Raw genomic sequence first — 18960 nt, forward strand, 5'->3', positions numbered from 1 at the left:
TGGAATCTGGAAACCACGTATCGTAAAGTATATCCAGGAAAATCAAGGGGGGTTGGCAGTTGTTCGAAGGAAGAGTACCACCTGGTGCTGTGTTAAAGTGTAGCCGCAACAGGGGCCTCCTGGCGGATTGGACGGGTCCGCGGTAGAAATGGATACACTTCGCAAAGCCCCTGAGATAGATACATCTGCAGCGGGATTTATGAGGACTGTTCAGGCACCGTGCTGGGAGAATCAGTTATCTATTTAGAGGACAGTCAATTTACATTTTCAACTCCATATACACGGGGGTAAATTTCAGGGAGATGGAAGGGTTCTGTTTCCAAAACTCCAACCGTAAAACTGGGTGAGACTGCGCAGGATACAAAGTTTCGCCTTCGGTTATGGAAAGAAAGTGACAGCCTGTGGAAACCAAAGATGGGCTAGGACGCCTCCCTCTGTGCACAGCTGCCCCCGCGGCCCCTCCTTCCCCGCAGTCCGCAGGCACCCTTGGTTGTCCTGAGGGTGTGTGTGCACCCAGGGCCGGAGCTCTGGGCGCTGCCCCTGCAAGGCGGGCGTTTGCTGCAGCGTCTTGAGTGTTTCTTCTCGATTCCCTGTGCCCGGGGTGGGAGTCGGACCCTCAGATCAGTTCTGGCTCTGACAGCTCTCTGGTGCTGGGGGGCATTGACTGAGTTAGTGGATTTGGGCGTCTGTGAATAGTGAAGACCACTCATCAGAGGGACGCGATCAATCACAGTCCACTTTTCGGTGACAGTAATGAGGCTCGGCCCGCAGGCCCGGGGGGCTGAGGTGCAGACCGCACGCATCTTTAGCAGGTGGGTTTCAGCGGCTCTGTCTGCCTGGCAGGGTTGCCGGGAAGATTAGAAATAATCTCTGCTGAGAGCCTGGCTTTTGTAGGCGTGTCAGAAATGTCAGATTAACACAGGACGCTGCTGATCATCTCCCTGTCAGCATTTCTAAACTGGCCTCTCCGAATGTCTTTGACTTTAGTCATTAAAGAAGAAGCTAATCACAGCGACATGGCAGAAGACCTGTGCAAGACAGCAGCCGAGAGGTCCCTCGTGCTGGACAGGCTCGCGAGTAACGTCGCCAAACGTAAGAGCTCTATGCCTCAGAAATTTGTTGGTAAGAGTTCAACGTTTGCTGTCTCTTAAAAACACCTAGGTGGGGGGGGGGGGGGGTCTAGGCTCAGGTGGTGATTACCTGAGGGTAGGAGAAAGAAAAAGCACCCCGTTTTTTTAGAAAAAGCAAAAATAGGCAAGGTAACATTTCTCAAATACCTTGAAATTCTTTCCAAAGGCCTCGTAAACGTGGCAAATTTCCTGCCAGTAGCTTGTCCTAGACATGATGTTGCAGTGGCCGGGCACTCGGGGGGGCTGCCCCTGGACACTCCGTGGGCACCGGTGCGGGCAGGTCAGCGTGCCCAGCGTCACACGCGTGAGCCCAGCCTAGCCAGGGGCTCCCCGCACAGCCCAGGCGCCCCCTGCCTGAGCTGGACACAGTCATTTTCCACCGACCCTCACACCGCCCCCGACGTGGGCGCGACCTTGAAGGGTTAATGGGCAGAACTGCCCGGCACATGGCCCAGGAGCAGTGCCCAGGGAAGAGGGGCACAGCCAGGTTGGTTACTGTCACAGGTGGCTCTCTACCTGGGGCAGGTGCTCGGAGAGGTAAACAGAGGAGGGAGACAGCCTCTTCGGGAACTTGCTGTCCAGTGTAGGTGACAGACAGGGACACCCAAGGCCATCATCTACGCCGGACTCTGAAGGGCAGAGGGAGGGCTGAGGCAGGCGCGAGAGTGCAGGTGGCCCTAGCCGGGGACCCAGCTAGGCGTCCATCACGGCCACGCACTAACGCTGTCACCTTGGTGAAGCTGTGGGACCTCTCCCAGCCTTGGTTTTACTCTTGAACTCTCTCACAGCGTTTTATGACACAAAGTAGCAGTAAGGATGTAAGAACATTCAGCAGCTGTCAATGTTCAGGTTGACTATCATCCCTGGGATGATACACACAGAGGGCCATGGGGGAGGGTCCCCTGGAGGGAAGGGGGCCATGGGGGAGAGCCGTCTCCAGGAAGGAGGGTCAACAGAAGCTGCTGAGGCTGACTATGAGCTGGATGGACAAGCAAGGCTGGGCCCAGGGCTGGTAGTGGGAGGAGGGGAGCAGGTTCTCAGACGGGTTGAGATACAGAGAAGAGCAGGCATGATCTGGGTAACTTACGTCCCTCGGGGGAGCAATGAAAACCAAGTCACAGTGTGCACCAGCCAGGGGACTGTGGCCTGGGGTGCCAGGGCCAGCACAGACCCAGCTCACCCACCAGGCAGAGCAGAGCACAGGCTTGTTCCCACAGGACAGTGGTCTGTCCTGGCAGATGGGGACTGCCCGGTTGGAAGGGGAAAGGAGGGGCGGGGTGGCCCCAGAGGGGAGGGTGTAGGGGGGGAGGCTGCAGAGAGGGGACAGCAGGCCAGCACAGAACTGGGTGATGGAAACTACGAGTCACTGCTGTGCCTCTTGCAGAAGTGACCCAGGCTCTGGAAAAAATCGAGTTCCATTCTCAGTCTGCCAGTTTCCAAGGACTTCCGGGTACAGACGCTGTGTGGCAGCCTGAGCACGGGGGCCGGGAGAGAGGAGGGGCTGATGGGGTCACGGTTCACAAGGCGGGGGCCCCAGAGGGTGCTGCCATCCCTCGTCCCTCGGGACAGACAGGAAGGGGGCACAAGGCAGAGGCCCCTGTTCCTGGGTCCTAGACTTCCCTTGCACTGAAAATAGGCTTCCTTTGATCAGGTTTTAAAGAGAGGTTTGCCGCAGGTGGAGGGCAGGGGGGGTGGGGGAGGAAGTTAGAGACACTGCTGGAAACCGCTGGCTGGAGACACCATGGGGGAGGTGCCCACGCGTGTGAGCTTTCGGTTGCCTGGGGGAGACCTTGAACTTCCTGTGCAGAGTGGGGGTCAAGTTACAGTGCAGAGGAGGCTGCTGGCAATGGGGCCTCATGTCTCTCTGGGCCAAGGCAGGGGAGGGCGCGGGGCCCACTCCCTGTGCAGTAGGGACAGTGGCTGGTGGCGACCAGGGAGAGGCAGTGAGGTGACCGCGGGGAGCTGGGGGCCACACAAGACTCTGCCCAGGGCTTTGTTGGGGAACATGGGTGGCCAGCGTGAGCTTTGGAAGACTTCTCCCCAAATGACACTGTGAGACTCTGCAGCGGCCACCCCGATGCGCCCGCCCCTTAGGTGTGGTCTTGAGATTCAGAAGCTTCTGTGTTTCGAAAGAAAAGCCTTGATGCTTGATCACTCAAAGCTGCACAGGGGGCCAGCTCTCAGGTGGCTGTGCACCCTGCCTGGTGTCCCCCCGGCCCCCCGAGGCTGGTGACTGGCGATATGTCTAAAACAAGGGCTGTCCCAGCCCCCAAAGGGCTTCATCAGTGTGACGGGCGTTCAGTGAACCACTGCTGACCTGTCGCAGCGTCTACTCTACAATCAAGGAGATGGGTCCCTAAGTTCCCCCTTAATTTCTGGATGCCAAGTGCATCCTCTGTGTGAACTTGGAAAGAGCGTGTAGGAAGGAGCTATCCCATGCACGCTGGCCCGGGGCGGCGGGGGGGTGGGGGTAGTCAGAGCTCCCAGGTTGACCTTGTGCACATCCCTGGGCTCAGTGTCCCATCTGTGAATCAGGCCTGAGGCCCCTGCCCGCCTGGTCCCCACAGCTGTTCTGAGGACCCCAAGGTGCAGCTGCCGGGGCTGGCAGCACCCCTAACACTAGTAGGCGCCTGAGACTCACAGGAGCTGATACTGTTTTTGTGTTGAATGTTGTTCAGAACGACATATATTGTTGCTTAGTGGATATGTGACCTGTGATTAAAATTTTTTGACTAAACTCTGGCAGGAATGTAAGTAAGTAGTTACTTTGGTGGCCGCACTGCTCACTGCTCTGCGTCATCAAAGACCCCGTCCTCTGAGGCAGTCAGAGACTGGGTGGCGGGCGTGATTTCGTGGCAGTGCCAGTCGCTGCTCTTTGTCTGTTTGGTGGCTGTGGTGAGAGAACTTTTAAAATACAGAAGAGGAAATAGAAGAAGAAAAGAACAGCATTTGATATCCCTGCTACCCATCGTAACTGTGTGAGTAAACTTCTCCTAAGAAGTTTAAATTTTTTTACATTAAAAAAATCCCTATTGTATTATTAAAATGACACATGGTTAATATAAAGAATTGTAATGCAAAGATGAATATTGTAAAATCACCACAAAACCCAACCTCCAGAAATGACCACCATTAAGAGTAGCTGAGATCGATTCCAAATATCTTTTTATTTTGATAAATAAAATAAATCTGTGAGCAGAAAGGACGATGAGTCGGTGGGCTGATAAAATACATACTGTAAAGATTCTGTCAGATGGCAGATGCTGTTTCAAATGAAAGCATCTCTTACACCTGTCTTAACTTTAGGAGGTGAGCAAGAACCGAACTGGCTCGTCCTCAAATAAATATCCCCCCACCACCACACGCAAAAGATATTTTCAAAGGCTTTCTCTAAGATTAAGAAGATACATTTGGGAAAACACGAAAACCTTTACATCATGTTTCATTTACTTGTGAATGGGCGCTGTGCAAAGTGAGCCCCCTGTCCCGCTTCCCCGTGTGCAGTTACATTGTTACTTTTACCTTGGCTTCATTGTTTCACACTCTGCTCTGCAATCAGGGTTCTCTTGGATTAGCTGTTTATTATTAATTTTATATTTAAATAGAGGAAAGACTCAGACCCACTCCTTTTCCTGCTATTTCGTTTCTCAGTGTTTTTTTTTTTTAAATTTTTCAGTAACAGTTGCCATTCACTATTACATTAGTTTCAGGCATCATCGTTTCTGTCTCTTCCAGTAATCTCTTCATTGGTTGGAAACAGTCACACAACCTTTTTTTGAGAGGATTCCAGGGGTGTTCTACGTCCACACTCGTTTTGTGTCTGAGGGTGGCCCCTGGCTGCCTTCCCATCAATACTCGGGGGGCCTGTTGGCTGAGCATGTGGTGTCGGGCCTCCCCGTTTGCCCCCTGAGGACTTCTCAGATCTTTCAATGATTCACGATGATGGCGACATTATCACTGTCCCCCTAAATGCCTGAAGAGCCCTTTCTTCACCCTTGAAGTTAGATGCCCTCACTTGGATGTGACTTGGTGTTTTACCTTCTGAATAAAAATTTCCTGCCATTTAAAAATGGGAATTCCCTTTTTTCCTTTATTTCTGGGAAATTCTCTATTATATAAATGCATTTTTTGGTTCCATCTATGGTGTTCCCTCTTCAGGGATACCAGTGGCCCTACGCCGGATAATAATCTGTCTTCCATATCTGTGACCATTTCATGTTTTTTTTCTTTTTCACATGTAGGCACTGTCGCTATGCTGTGTTTTTCCTCTGTGTCGGTGACTCCAGTTCTAGGCGTTTCTGTTCTCCTGCCAGCTGCTTCTCACCCGCATGCCAGCTCTGTGGGGAGGCCACGTGGACCTTCCGGGTCGTGAGCCCCGCATTCTCCTTTTTCTTCTCGCTCTGTTGTTTTCACACTCCATCTCTCAGGTTTTTGTTTTTTGTTTTTTGGTTTTTTTTACTGGGCCCATGTCACAAAGCAATTATGAGCCATTTCCTCTCTTCTTTGAATTGAGCTTTTCTGCTAGGATGGCTCAGTGGCTTGTTACTTCCTTTCTCCCTTTCACTGTGAGAAAATATTTTCACCGTAACCAACACGTTGCTTTTCATCTTCTTATTCTCCTCAGGCCGACATAGATTGATTGATGTCTCAACATCCTTCCCACTGTCTCTGAGACTTTTTTTTTTTTTCCCGTGAGAGCTATCGACTTTTCTAAATCTTGAGAGAAGGCCAAGGACGGGGTGGGGGCGGGTGTAGTCTGTGTGAGGGGGCCGTCTCTTGGCTCTGTCTCCCTCGTGCTGAGATGGGGTTCAGCGTCCTCACCTCGCTGTCCTGGTCCCAGGTGGCGGAGTGTTTCCCACCCCCAAGGGGACACCCTGGCACTTTGGGCCATGTCCCTGCACAGAGGACATCACTCCCGTCACAGGGCCAGCCTCAGGCTCTTTGGTCCAGCGTCACCTAGTTCCCAGTAGCAGAGGTGTCCACTGTGTTTGACCAGAAGTAGAAATCCACCTCTCTGGTCAAGGCTGCACGGAGTGCGGGAGCCAGGGAAACGCTGAGGGTTGTGCTGACGCAGACGTCAGGAGTTTGGAAGTGAGATCGGTAGCCACCGAGCTTTGCCCTGCATTTCATGCCAAAGGTTTCCTTCCTTGGCCGTTGGCTCCTTACGGTAGGCGTTTCACTGCGACATGCGCCTTTCCTTACCTGGCTGCCGAGTGAGTTTGGGGGTTTACTCTTCTGACTCTGAGGAGTGTTGGAGCAGGGAAGTGCGGCGGGCTCTTTCAGTCCACATTTCTGCCCTGCATCCACTTGTTGTTGCTACCGAACTTGCAAAACAGTGGCTTTCGAGGGTTGCTCGGGAACCCACAATGCACGATCTGGGGAAGAGCAGGACAATGAGCAGGAAAACCGTGGTTTCTGGTAGGGCTGTGGCTCTCTCGTATTTATTAGAACTGTTCGCAAAGTCCCTCTGCCTTCTCTCCAAGCCAGGATTCGGTGGAGGCACAGACTGGGGCACGGTCAGAGCCGCTGAATCCTGTTCTGGGGTCAGTGTGACTGGCTGTCAGCACCTCGACGCAAAAACTGAAAAGAAAGCTGTGGTTTCCATCCTGCCGAGCTTTAGGGCTTTGGGGTCTGTCCTGCTGTTTGCTCTGTGCCAGGAGGACGGGGACCATTTTCACCTGCTCCCCGCCCTGGCCCCGCTGCCGGGTCTGCAGCAGCTGTTCCAGGAGTGTCTGCTGGAGGGAGGGGGAACCAAGTGGGGGGAGCGAGGACGCGTCCGACACGCCCCTCGCTGGCCACGCCCAGCACATCAGCTATCAGCTTAGGAACTAGCTGCCCCCCAAAAGGAACCAAATCCTCAGCCCGAACAGCGAGTGCCGCCCTAACCACCGGCTTTCACACTGAGCTGACGGCCAGTGGGGAGAAGGCGTAGCTTCGAAGACATGTGTTTCATTTCTTTACGGAAATGTTCACTCAAGAGCTGAACAAGAAGCCAAAGCTAGACTCAGATCTCGGCTTTCGCAGGGAGGCGAGCTCTCCTGCGAGGTGAGACCGTGTCTGGGCCGGGGGCGCGCGGGCCGGCCCTGGGCAGTGGCACTCTGGCCCTCGCTCCTGCTCGGCCCTGTTTTGAAAGGACACGTGAAGGACACTCCTTCTTCCCTGTGGCCCCGTTCGCTCCTGGCTTTCCAGCCCCTGTCTCTGTGGGCCTGGGTGCTGCTGACCAGGGGCAGGCAGAGGGGTGTCGGGGGCGGGGTGGGGCAGGGATGGGGGGCAGCTGTTAAGTCTGAACGTCTTCTAGAACCCAAGTCAGAGCCCTGTGCTCTGGACAAGAATGCTGTCAGTTCTCATATATCTCGATTAAACTTTATTCCAGAATATGAAAGCTCTGAATTTAGAATACATTACATACTACTATTTTAAATAAATGCATTGCACATTATTATGAATAATCACCTAATTGTGTATTTAATTAAATATGTGATAAATTAGAATGATTTAGAACACCATATTGATCGTACATCACTTAAATGTGAAGGTTAAGTGTTTATTAGATATGAACTTACATGGAGAAAGGACACAACCCCTGGTTTAGCCCGTTTGAACCCGTGCTTTTAAACTGGCAGACGCCGTCTGCATGCTGCTGGCTCACTCACTCGCTTGCTCACCTGAGTTGTGTTAAACGCCAGCGCCGGGCTGGCCGCAGGTGCCCCGGCAGGAGCATCTCAACCCCCCCCACCCAGGTTGGGGGTGTTCAGACACCCCGGGTTGGGGGCCCCCCTCAGTGCAGATTTTAGCTGTTGCTGCCACCCACTGAGGTAGCCCGGCCTCGCTGACGGTCCCCTGCCTCCCACAGGGGACAAGTGCCTGTCGGACCTGCCCTACGATGGCGGTGCCAGCTACGAGAAGGACAACGAGACGATGCAGACCCATGTGATGGACCAGGCCATCAACAACGCCATCAGCTACCTGGGGGCCGAGTCCCTGCGCCCGCTGGTGCAGACGCCTCCGGGCGGCTCCGAGGTGGTCCCGGTCATCAGCCCGCTGTACCAGCTCCACAAGCCCCACGGGGAGGGCCCCGTGCGGCCCAACCACCCCGCCCAGGACAGCGCCGTGGAGAACCTGCTGCTGCTGTCCAAGGCCAAGTCCTTGTCCTCCGAGAGGGAGGCGTCCCCGAGCAACAGCTGCCAAGACTCCACAGACACGGAGAGCAACACCGAGGAGCACCGGGGCGGCCTCATCTACCTGACCAACCACATCCCCCATGCCCGCAACGGCCTGTCCATCAAGGAGGAGCTGCCCCCCTACGACCTGCTCCGGGCCGCCTCCGACAGCTCCCAGGACGCCCTGCGGGTAGTGGGCATGAGCGGCGAGCCCATGAAGGTGTACAAGTGCGAACACTGCAGGGTGCTCTTCCTGGACCACGTCATGTACACCATCCACATGGGCTGCCACGGCTTCCGTGACCCCTTCGAGTGCAACATGTGTGGCTACCACAGCCAGGACAGGTACGAGTTCTCGTCCCACATCACGCGGGGGGAGCACCGTTTCCACATGAGCTAAAGCCCCGCCGCGGCGGGTCCGCTGCCTCCGACGCAGCCTGCCGTGCGCACAGAACGGGGGGCGTGGGCTTTCCTGTTCTGTTTTTGTTTTTTTACGTTGATTAGCTGAAAATTTGATTTCCTTTTGAAAACGAGATTTTGATTGTTAGATGCAGGGTTACAATGGCACTCACCCCAGACCGCTATACTGGAGTCCCCTCACCTGTTGGTTGTAGAATGCCCTCCACCAAACAATGGGTCATTTTCAGAGAGCATCTTGTTTAAAAAAAAAAAAAAGACAGAGAGAGAAAGGAAAGAAAAGAGAAAAGAAAAGAGGCCAGAACCTGGACAGAGAGAGCTGGTCCCAGCGCGAAGCCCAGGAAGCCCACAGCACGTGTGCTCCCCCAGACCCCAGAAACAGTGGAATGACTGGGCCTGCGAGGTGTGGCCGTGCTGGTGAGCCGCTGCAGGTGAGCACACCTGGAAGTGCCTGCACCCCAGCAGGGCCTGTGCTCTAGGGTGTTCACCAGCACCCCCAGTGGCTGCCCTGTAGATGACAGTAGCACACTGCCCAGCAACAGCAAAGCATCTCTCCCAACGTTGTCCGGCGTGCCCTAGTAAAGGACCTCCGCTCTGGAAGATTCTAGTCCCGTTGAGGGTCTGCGCCGCCCTCCCGAGACTGCGGCACCGGAGGCATCTGCTGCTCAGCAGCCTGGAGCCCGACTTGCGCCCCTCCGCGGTCACTGTAAATGCTGTAGAGGAGTTGCTCCCCTTTAGTCACACCTTCTTGTGCACGTTTGAGCCGTGGTGGGAGGAAAGAGCCCACGGAGAGTGCGCTTCAGCCAGGGGTGTCTGTGCTTACGGAACAGCATGGCATTTTGAGACTGTAAATAAACCAGGGGTCGTGACCCTGAACAGTGGGACAGAGGGGAGCTTCAATTCAAGCTCCAGTTACAGAGAAAGATATGCCAAGCCAAACGAACGTGCTGCCGAGAGCCTTCCGAGCTCCACTTGCTGGGCAGCCGCACCCCTCGGCCTCTCTTCCCCTCTGGCCCACAAAGCCACTCGGGTCAGGCATTTCCTTGTGCCAGAGACTGCAGGACGGAGCTGAACGCAGACTGTGTGCACAGGACTGAGGACTGCGGCGCTCTGCTCAAACGCTTCCCCGTTCTTCTCGTTGCCTCTCGCAGCCAGTGCCATTTGTATTTGCGCCTCTTCTGTTGGAGATTTACATTGTCACACCGCTTTTCTTTGAAACATTGTATTTAAGTAATGTTGCCTTAAGGGCCGCAGGCAATTAAGTTATATTTGACAGGTCACACACACTCTGTGCCAAAAAGGTGTTCCCGTTTTCTTCCAGAGGTAAAAGTAGGACTTAGCATGACATCTCCCTTTAGGGCCCACGGCGTGCCCTGTCGTGGGGGAGGGGGGGCGGTGCATGTGCCGAGGGCCGACGCACTGAGGACTGAGATGCACCTGGGTCTCGCACGCCTTCGCTGTGTTTAAAATAAATACCAGAGCAAGGGGGGTTTGCAGGTAGCAGGTCAGCCTGCCGATGACGACGAGAATCTGCCTTTCAGCCTTCCCCTGCTGTCATTTTTGCTGTTGGTTTTGTTTCCCTCTGTTTGTGCTTCTTTCTTGTTTTGTTTTGATCACATTGTGGCTCCGACAGTCTCACCCTCTGGCTGAAACAAGAGCGAGACAAAGTGGACGGATGCCAACGAGCCAGGAAGCCGAAGCCGCCGCCTGCCCTTCACATGACATCTTGGGTTCCAGCAATGCGGAAGCGCCATCTCTACTTAAAATCCGTATCGTTTTCCTCCACCTCAATGTGTGTCTGTGTTTTTTGTTTTGTTTTTTACTTTAAAAGGAACCAAAATCAGCCCTGGCTGGGGTGTCTTGTTTGGAGCATCATCCCAAAGACCAAAAGCTTGCAGGTTCAATCTCTGGTCAGTGAGCATATAGGAAACCACCAATAGATGTTTCCCCACCCCCTCTCCCTCTCAGCCGTGTGTCCCGATGGTCAGGGTCTCATACACTGTTTTCCAGGCTGTGTGCTCCACCGGTCAGGGCCAGATGTGCCTGTATCTGACACAGCTGCCGGTCTCCACCTGGCCCTGCCAGACACACACACATGTGTGAAAATGAGAAAATGCCGTGGTATTTCTGACCTGCTCCTATTGTGATGTTAAGTTATTTCTGGTCCACTGTAAACAAGAGGGGATACTTGGAGGAATGCCATATCTTTTTGTATACTTTTGGGGATGCTTCTTCTGCAGTCATAGAACTAATACATGCAACAATAGTCTGTCTTCCTGTAACGGTGGAACATTGTAACCGTGGGGGATGGGAACCCACCCCACCGTTCTCTCGACGTTGTTTCTGTACGTGCTGACTCTGACTAATGTGTAGCTGATGGCTGAACAGCATGTTTGTGTGAGAATCCCAGGAACTCACTTCAAAAGAAACAGACCCTGATCTTCAGGCATCCCAGTTCTGGGAGAGTTGCAGACCTTTGGCCACGGAGCCAGGATGGCATGAAGCTGGGATGACATGAAGCAGGGGTGACGTGAAGCCAGGTGACTAAACCAGGATAACGCACACCTCACCGTCACTTGCCTTACCAGAATGGACTGTGCCCGTCTGCACGTAGAGAACTTTTTAACCACCCACTGCCGACACCGACCTCTGTGTTCTGTTCCCCTCTCCCTCCTCATACAAATGTCAATCACAGTGAGGGGGGAGACGGGCTTTGTGACATGGGTACCCCATCTTTCAGGCAGCCGACACCTGAAAATAAACCACTTTCCTTTCCATCAGCACCTGCCTCTCGAGTACTGGCTTTTGTGGTGGCGGGCAGTCGGACCCGCGTGCGATCCCATTCCCTGTCCCGTGAGTCTGAGCTGAGAGAAGGTGCTGCAGAGGGGTGGCCCCTGCGGACTCCGTCCCAGGCGGGGGACGGTCATGCAGTCAGTCACGCCTGTGCAATGCTCCCGGCACAGTGGGTGCCTGTGTCCACGGTGCTGGGCGGGGGGCTTCCCGGCGTGCACCGGAGGGTGGGCGTGAGCGGTGGACAGCAAGCAAACACCCCAGCTCTGCACAGCCTGCCATGCGGTGCCCGTGCAGTGCACCCTCGGCCAGCGGCACGGAGGACGGGGACTAACACCGTGCCTGCCTCCCCCCCCCCCCCCCCCCCCCGCCCCGCGTCCTCACATTCAAGCGCACACTTCGGGCAAGGCTGGGGGTGCCACACAAGTGCATGGCTGCCAGCACGCCGTGGGTGCAAATCCTCCGTCCCTTTTGGAGAAATAGCCAGGCATCAGGGGGGCTCAGATCTGGCAAATAAGGGGAGGTGAGCAAGTCCTCACAGTACAACATACAACCCAAACGACATCAAGCTTTCGAGAAGCCTCCAGAGGCTGACGACATGGGGAGAAGGCTGATAAGAAGCCACTGGCTGAGCCCCTTTGGGGAACAGCTCCAGGGAGGGGTGGTCGGGGGCTGCCAGCCCCCAGGGAGAAGTCGATGGGACGGAAGAAATGAGGAACTCGGTGCAGCAGGGGCGTGGCCTCCTCTAGGACCTGCAACTTCAGAAATGCCAACTTCCGGGTGGTGTTTTCCTGGAGAGGAAGGTAAAACCTCACTGTGAAGTCCCCTTGCTTTTTCCACTTTGGGGCCAAGACAGGAACAAAGTGGCGTCCCTGAGCTCTGCCCACTGTGGCTGCCCTCCTCTGGGGCCCGTGGGTGCCCTGGGGAAGCAGGCTACCCATCCCCTCCCTGCTCTGGGAACCGGTCCTCTGGGACCGTCCTCCTGGGCAGCAGGGCCCCACCCAGCCAAGCAGATGGGCTGCAGCCACCCAAGGAGCAGGCAGGACGGAAGCAGATGCACCCACCACGGTCCCCACGCACAACGGGGACCCAGCCACAGATTTGCATAATAAGGATAATTTGGTACCAAAGCCGTCCCCTGAAGGGACGGCATGGATGTCAGTGCAGATGACAGGTTTCGCTTCTGCTTTCCCACATGCCGTCTGGGTGACGCTGAGTGTGTGAACTGTCCCGGGAGCTTCTGTTTCTCCCTTCCGGAGTGACCCCTGCCTCCGGCTGCTGCTCCCAAGGCTCTCCTCCCTGCTGCTCCTCCCTGTCAGGGATGCCTGGGCAGCTCCCGGGCTGCCCAAAGGCCTGCTCGCTGTGCCTCCTGAGCCGCGTCCCCTCCGGAGACGTGACACAGCAGGCTGCTGCTCCTGCACCTGTGCAGCTTCCTCCTGGCCACCATCCCTCCAGCTTCCGGGCCCCTTGCCCACACCCAGACCCCCCTTAAAGCTCCCCAGTTCCTGTTAAAAATGGACTTCACCGATCCCAGAGAAAATAACTGTCCGTGTGCGTCCACTGACACCAGGATGAAACAGGCTCGTCTATTCGCTCAGGGTCACTGGGCATTGTCCCTGGGGCTCCCACAGGCTGTGATCCCCATCCAGGGTGGAAGTCCTCAGACCCCAGAAGGGCATCCAGCCAGGTCGAGTCCTGACCCTAAGCCCAAGCCAGCTGTCCAGCCTCCTCCTGACCTCCAGCCGGGCCTGGCGCCCTCACCGCACGCTGCAGCCTGCTGTCCCGGAAAACCCCACGCCTCGCTGGCTTGTGGATGTGCCACGCAGCAAGGCTGAGCTCGGACCCACCCACGTGGCCTCTCCAGCTCAGGTGCCTGCGCCCTGCCAGTCTGTGTAAGTGTGAGCCAGGCTCCCCTGTGGCAGCCAGGTGCCACCAGCCCTGTCAGACTGCAAAGGCATAAGTCATACCTCAGTCAGCCCGCACCTCCACAGCAAGCACGGCGACCAGAACCCTGCAGCTGGGAACAGAGCATGCGTTGGAGGGGGACCCTGCATCCCGGCTCCCTGCCCCTGGGGTCTGTCTTTCCCCTTCCTAGATGACCTGGACCTCTGGCCATGTCTCTTTCATCTGAAGCTCCCTCCCCTACCTTCCCACCTGCTCAGGGCCGGACACCCTCCCTGGGCAAAGGTGGGTGGCCACGGGGCACAGGCACTGACCCCTGGCCTGTCCTGCATCCTCCCAGCGTCCTGGCCCTCAGGCCATCTCAGGGGGCTTGTCCTCTGGGAGACAGGCCGAGCCATCCTCAGGAAGCTGCTGAGCTGGAGCAGAAGGGGCTATGAGGTGGGGAAGGCAGGCCAGCCAGGCTGCCCCGGCCCACGGGCGTCTCAGCCGAACCTCGAGAGACAGAGGCAGGTGGGAGAAGGAACAGAAACGCTGGCACACGAAGTAGTTACACCGGAGGAGGCAGAAAGAGTGGGAGACAAAAAAGAGGGTGGGAGAGAGAGAGGAGGGAAGAAAAGAATGATAGGCCAGGGCAAAGAACAGGGCACAGGAGCAAATGGGGTCGTAAAACCCCAACTGTGCCGAGACCCGCTGTGGATGTCGCTGGTCTAAGTGTGCTGTGCGGTCTGGATGAGGCCAGCTCTCTGTGGTCCGCCGGGAAGCTGTGTGAACACCGGACACGCACCAAGTACAGGGACGGAGAGATGCCCGCCGGCCGGGGCTCATCACAGGAGAGCATGGGGCTGATCACAGGGGGCAGAGCTCAGGCAAGGGGGGCTACCAGGGGTAAAGAGGGCGTATGCGGCGGGAAAGGGGTCACGTCTCCAAGGAGATGCGTCACCCTTCCCGTGGATGCGCCTGACAACTGAGTGTGGATGTCTGAGGGGTCGGACCCGATAGCACCGTGAGGGGGAACAGTGGGCCAGCTGTCACAGCTGGGGCTTCCGCACGCCATCAGGACCCCATCGGGAACAGGCAGGTCCCGTGGGCAGAGTCGGCAAGGACACGGCTGAGCTGTGGGGGTGAGGCAGGTGGCAAGAACGTGTGAGGCAGGGGGACAGTGGGAGGGCAGGGCCGGGCCTGAGGCAGGGAGCCAGGAAGGGCTGGCCCTCTGCAACCCCGCTCAGCAGGGAAAGGGGCAGGAGGGGAGCCCTGTCCTGGTCCTGGAGCTGCCAGGCTGGGAGGTGACAGCATGGCCCTTGGAGGAAGGGCGGGGATGGGTGTGAGTGTTGATTTCAGGTAGTGAAACTCAGGCCTGGGAAGCACGGGGACGTTCTCAAGGCCACCAAGAGTCACCCTTGAGCCACATTTCCTGAAGCCCTCGCCCGAGTGCAGAAAGGGGCATGGGGCAGACAGACAGCCACTCGCTGTCCCCAGACAGTCACAGAGCACCTTGGCTGGGGCGCGTGCAGGCCAGCTTCCTGCTGACAGAGTCCAGCCTGGGTCCCATCACCCTTTTTCCCTGCCACCAACACAATGTCACCATGGGAGGGACAGCCTCCAGGCAGGGTCTTCCACAGCCAGCCTGTCCCTGCCCCAGGAGAAGCACCCAGCACGTCCCCAGGTGCTGGGGCCCCGTGTGTCTCTCATGTGGCCCCCTCACCCCATTGGGACACAGATGCAGACACACGCTCACCACAGAGATGTGGGGGGTGCCCGGGGCAAAGCCCGGGGGAGCACACAGGACCCCGGCCCAGAGCCCAGGCCTCAGGGACCCGATCGCTGGCTCTGCCACAGAAGAGTTCTCCTGTGAGCATTTCTGAGGCTTCAGAATCAGCCTTTCCACAGGAGTGGAACCACCTGGAGGTCAAGTCCATCTGCTGCCAGCTGACGTTGCAGCCAGGTGGGCGGCAGAGCCAAGGCTGGGGGCATGAGTCTCATCCGCTGTGGCAGGAGAAGGGAGGCGTCTGTCCCCCCGCAGGCCCGCCCCGCCTCCACTCCACATGAGACCTAGGTCCTGGGTATGGTGCAGACCGGGAAACAGAGGCAGCACACCCTTCCCAGACAGGTCCTGGTTCGGGCCTCCGTGGACAATGCCTTCAGACTAGCTGGGAAATGCGTGGAGGCCTGAAAGAGCAAAGAGCGTTAGCCCTTGCTGAGCCGGCGCTGTGCACCAGGCCCCGTGCTGGGGGGAGCACACTCGTCCTTTTGACAGGTGTCGTTACGCCCCTCAGCCACTGTGGAAGCCTCGGCTCAGACAAGACCGGTGACGTCCCCAACGTCGCGCGATGGTCACAGGTCCCAGGAGAACACCGTTCACGATGACAGACTGAGGGCGACGCGCCCGCCCCTGTCGAGGCCGCAGAAACAGGGGGACTCGGCAACACGGAGAACGAGGTGTCTCCGACATGGAAGGAGATAGGTTCATTGAGCTCACGAGCTGTCTCCTTGTTCCCGTCAGGCCCCTGGGCCCGCGTGGCGTCAGGGACCGCTCGCGTCTGACGGGAAGGCAGACGCTCTAGTTTGGACTCGGGCATCGGGGGCCACGGGCAGGAACCGTCCAGTCTGCCCGCGGGGGCGGCGTGAACCTGCTTCCAGCACTGCATGCTGGGAGCTGGGGGAGCACAGCACAGTCTGGGGGGAGAAACAGCAGGATGAAGAAATCTGCTGGTTCTTCGGAAGGAGGGGCAGGAAGCTGGGTGGGAAAATGTAGCACACAGAAGGGGCTCGGCCTCACTGAGCTCGTCACTCCGCAGGGGTTCTTCTCAAAGTCTCAGCCCACGTGTCCGTGACAGACGCAGCACGGGAGGTCAAGTCCACGTTCTCAGACAAAGTGGTTCCGAGAGAATTTCCCTCACAGACCTTGTTCTACGTTACACAAAACCTGTACCCAACCTGAAGATGAAGTGAAGTGTCCCCAGTGGTGACAGTCCCCGTGTGTGTCCAAGCACGGGCCACAGGGCCTCCAAAACACCGACACGCACCCTGTGGGGCAAACAGGTAAGAGCACACGGCAGGTGTTCAGTAAGCCTCTGCAGAACAAGGGCAATCTCCCACCGTGCGGCCCAGCACCAGCCTCTCTCGGTCTCAGCTTGTCCTCATGCGGGGAGTTGATGAGAAGGGAGACTTCCGTCCGGCCCTAGTCTCCGCGGGCAGGGAAGTGGGGCCCCTGCCTCCTCCAGCGCTTTCTTCCAAGGGGGATGGGGGATTGAAGACAGTGCGTGTCTCATGCCTGGCTGCCTCTTGCTGGACACCCAGCCCTGTGCCAGGAGTCAGGAGCCTTCCCCCACGCAGCCGAATTCAGCCTCCCTCCCAGCGGACATGGACACGCCATCACTGAACAGGCATTTCTGTGGGTAAGACACTCGGAACAGAGAAGTCCACGGCCAGCAACCCCACCGCCAGTCCTGCCCCCGAGCTGTCCTTGTCCACATCTCACAGACAATGAAAGGCGAAGAGGCTTTGCAAGTCACTGACCTCACCTGAGGGACCCCCCGCTGGTGTGGCCGCACCTGCCCCCTCCCCAGGACTGGGGGCAGCTCAGCCTCCCGAGGCCGCAGCTGGAACTTGTGTAGAGTGGGATCAGGTGAAGCCACCAAAAGTGGACACCAGGTTGTAATTACCCTTAGGGCCATGTGGTCACTGGCAGGCACACGCACACCCCCCTTAGAGGGTGGGCAGAGAGCAGCTGCAAAGGCACGTCTCACACAAGCGAAGGGCAGCTGACGTCTGCGCGGCGCACACCTGCGGTGTGGGATCACCGAACCTGCTCAGACTCACTCCCTAAGCAGAGGTTTTCGCAGAACGATGCTGTTTTACTTAGCGGCCAGGGCCCATAGGGGGCTACTTAGAGTTAAATTCATTAATATGAACAAAACAGACAATTCCGCCCCTCTGTGTAACAGCCACGTCCCACGTGCCCGCTAAGCCACGTGTGGCTGTGGCTGCCACGTTGGATGGCACAGATGTGGCGCCTCGCCGTCATCGTGGTCGGCTCTGCAGCGGCGTGCTGACAAGCCCCCGCCTCCTGCCTGGTCCCCAGCCCCGAGGTCCAGCACGGCCCCTCGAACAAGGCAGTGCCCAGCACTCCTGAGTCCCCTCCCCCAGTAAAGTGTGGGTTCCCAGCTTGTTCCCCACAGCCTGCCCTGGGGACTGAATCCTGAAGGCTGCCTTCAATATTCAAATTATGCAGCAACTTTCACTTCCCCGTTGGGGACGGGCCTTTCACTCTGCCAGCAGGGGAAGCACATGGCCGAGGACATGTGCTTTTGGTCAAGCAGGCTTGCGGGCCTTTCAAGGTGTTGGCAACCGTGGGAACTGGTTCTCCCCAAGCCTGCAGGACCAGCGAAGCTCCTCGATTCCCTCCCAGTCTCCTGGGGCCAGGCCAGGCCGGGCCCTCCCGTGACCTCCAGTCCCCTCCTGGGAACAGCACCCTGCAAAACTGAAAGCTTGATGGGCAGGAGCGGAGGGTGGGATTTCCAGCAAATAGGGAAGGACTAGCTCTGCCCTGCTGGTAGATTCTTGCAGGATCATCCTCCTCTCGGGAGAAAAAGAGGAAAAAAAGGCAAATCACTTTCCTCTTGCTTCTGCTTCTCCTAAATAAACTGCTTGCCTAATTTCCTTTGCAGTTAGAGAAATGTTCCTTGTGAAAGCTGCTATTTCCACACATTCTCACCATGTGTGGATTTGGGGGGCCAGGAGATGTGCCTGCATTTCGGGATCCAGCCCTGGCCGGGCGCCCCACAGCGGGGAGTTGGAGCTGGCTTGTGTCTCCGCTGGAAGGCAAACGCCAATTCAGACTCCTGGTGCTTCCACCAGGGGGAGCGATTGGTCTCCACCGGACCCCAGGGCCAGCAAGGATGAGCCCTGGAAGGTTCATTGGAGGACCAGAGATGGCCCAGCACGACCCGTGACCACACCAGCCAGCAGCAGCCAGCAAACGTCCAGGTTTCTGTGCGCCCTTGTAGCACACAGGGCTCGGGATGCCAGGGCAGGCACTGGGGCGCATGCAGAGAGCCGAGGCAGCTCCCTGACCCAGACGTCCGTGTGAGCGGGGGTCAGTGCGGCTGCCTGGCTCACAGCCCAGTCCCTCCTGCCTCCTCTGTAAATGCCGAGGTTAAACATGTAGGTGTGTTTGTCTCTGTGCTGCAGACTTGACTTGGGGAGTCTCAGGTAGATAACGGAGATTGTGCCAGCCCACAGGTGAAAGGGGGCCCTCCCTCTCCAGCACCTGCACCCTCTGTCCCTGTCCAGTGGGCCCAGGAACGAAGTTCGCTTACGAGGAAGGCAAAGCACTTTCCTACAGAGGGAAATCTCCCAGGAATAAGGACAGGCCAGAGTCCAACATCGGGCAGCAATAATGCCTCTTTTTAATTTCAAAATCTTTTATTACTAACTCACAAGCATGTGATTCTGTAAGGTAACAATGTCGCACTCAAGCACACCATCTGACATTTTAGGTGAAATGTTCCGATTAGAACCATAAATTATTCCACCGTATTGTTACCCTATCAACCACACTC

General features: G+C 56.9%; 1 protein-coding gene across 11 annotated transcripts in view; it reads left to right on the forward strand.

Annotated features, from left to right (window-relative positions):
• IKZF1 (IKAROS family zinc finger 1) overlaps window positions 1–11486 on the forward strand; it is an 82487-nt gene extending 71001 nt beyond the window's left edge. For 9 of the 11 annotated variants that reach the window (XM_053926781.1, XM_053926780.1, XM_045197376.3 and 6 more), the window contains 2 exons: window positions 988–1122; window positions 7984–11486. In XM_053926781.1, the coding sequence (XP_053782756.1) occupies window positions 988–1122; window positions 7984–8690 (842 nt within the window). In that variant the 3' untranslated portion in view covers window positions 8691–11486. The remainder of the gene's footprint in view (window positions 1–987; window positions 1123–7983) is intronic. The other 2 variants (XM_024562978.4, XM_045197374.3) reach the window with 1 other exon arrangement.
• The last annotated feature ends 7474 nt before the right edge of the window (window positions 11487–18960 follow it).

Source organism: Desmodus rotundus, chromosome 6 (assembly GCF_022682495.2).
Source record: "Desmodus rotundus isolate HL8 chromosome 6, HLdesRot8A.1, whole genome shotgun sequence".
NCBI classification, from domain to species: domain Eukaryota; kingdom Metazoa; phylum Chordata; class Mammalia; order Chiroptera; family Phyllostomidae; genus Desmodus; species Desmodus rotundus.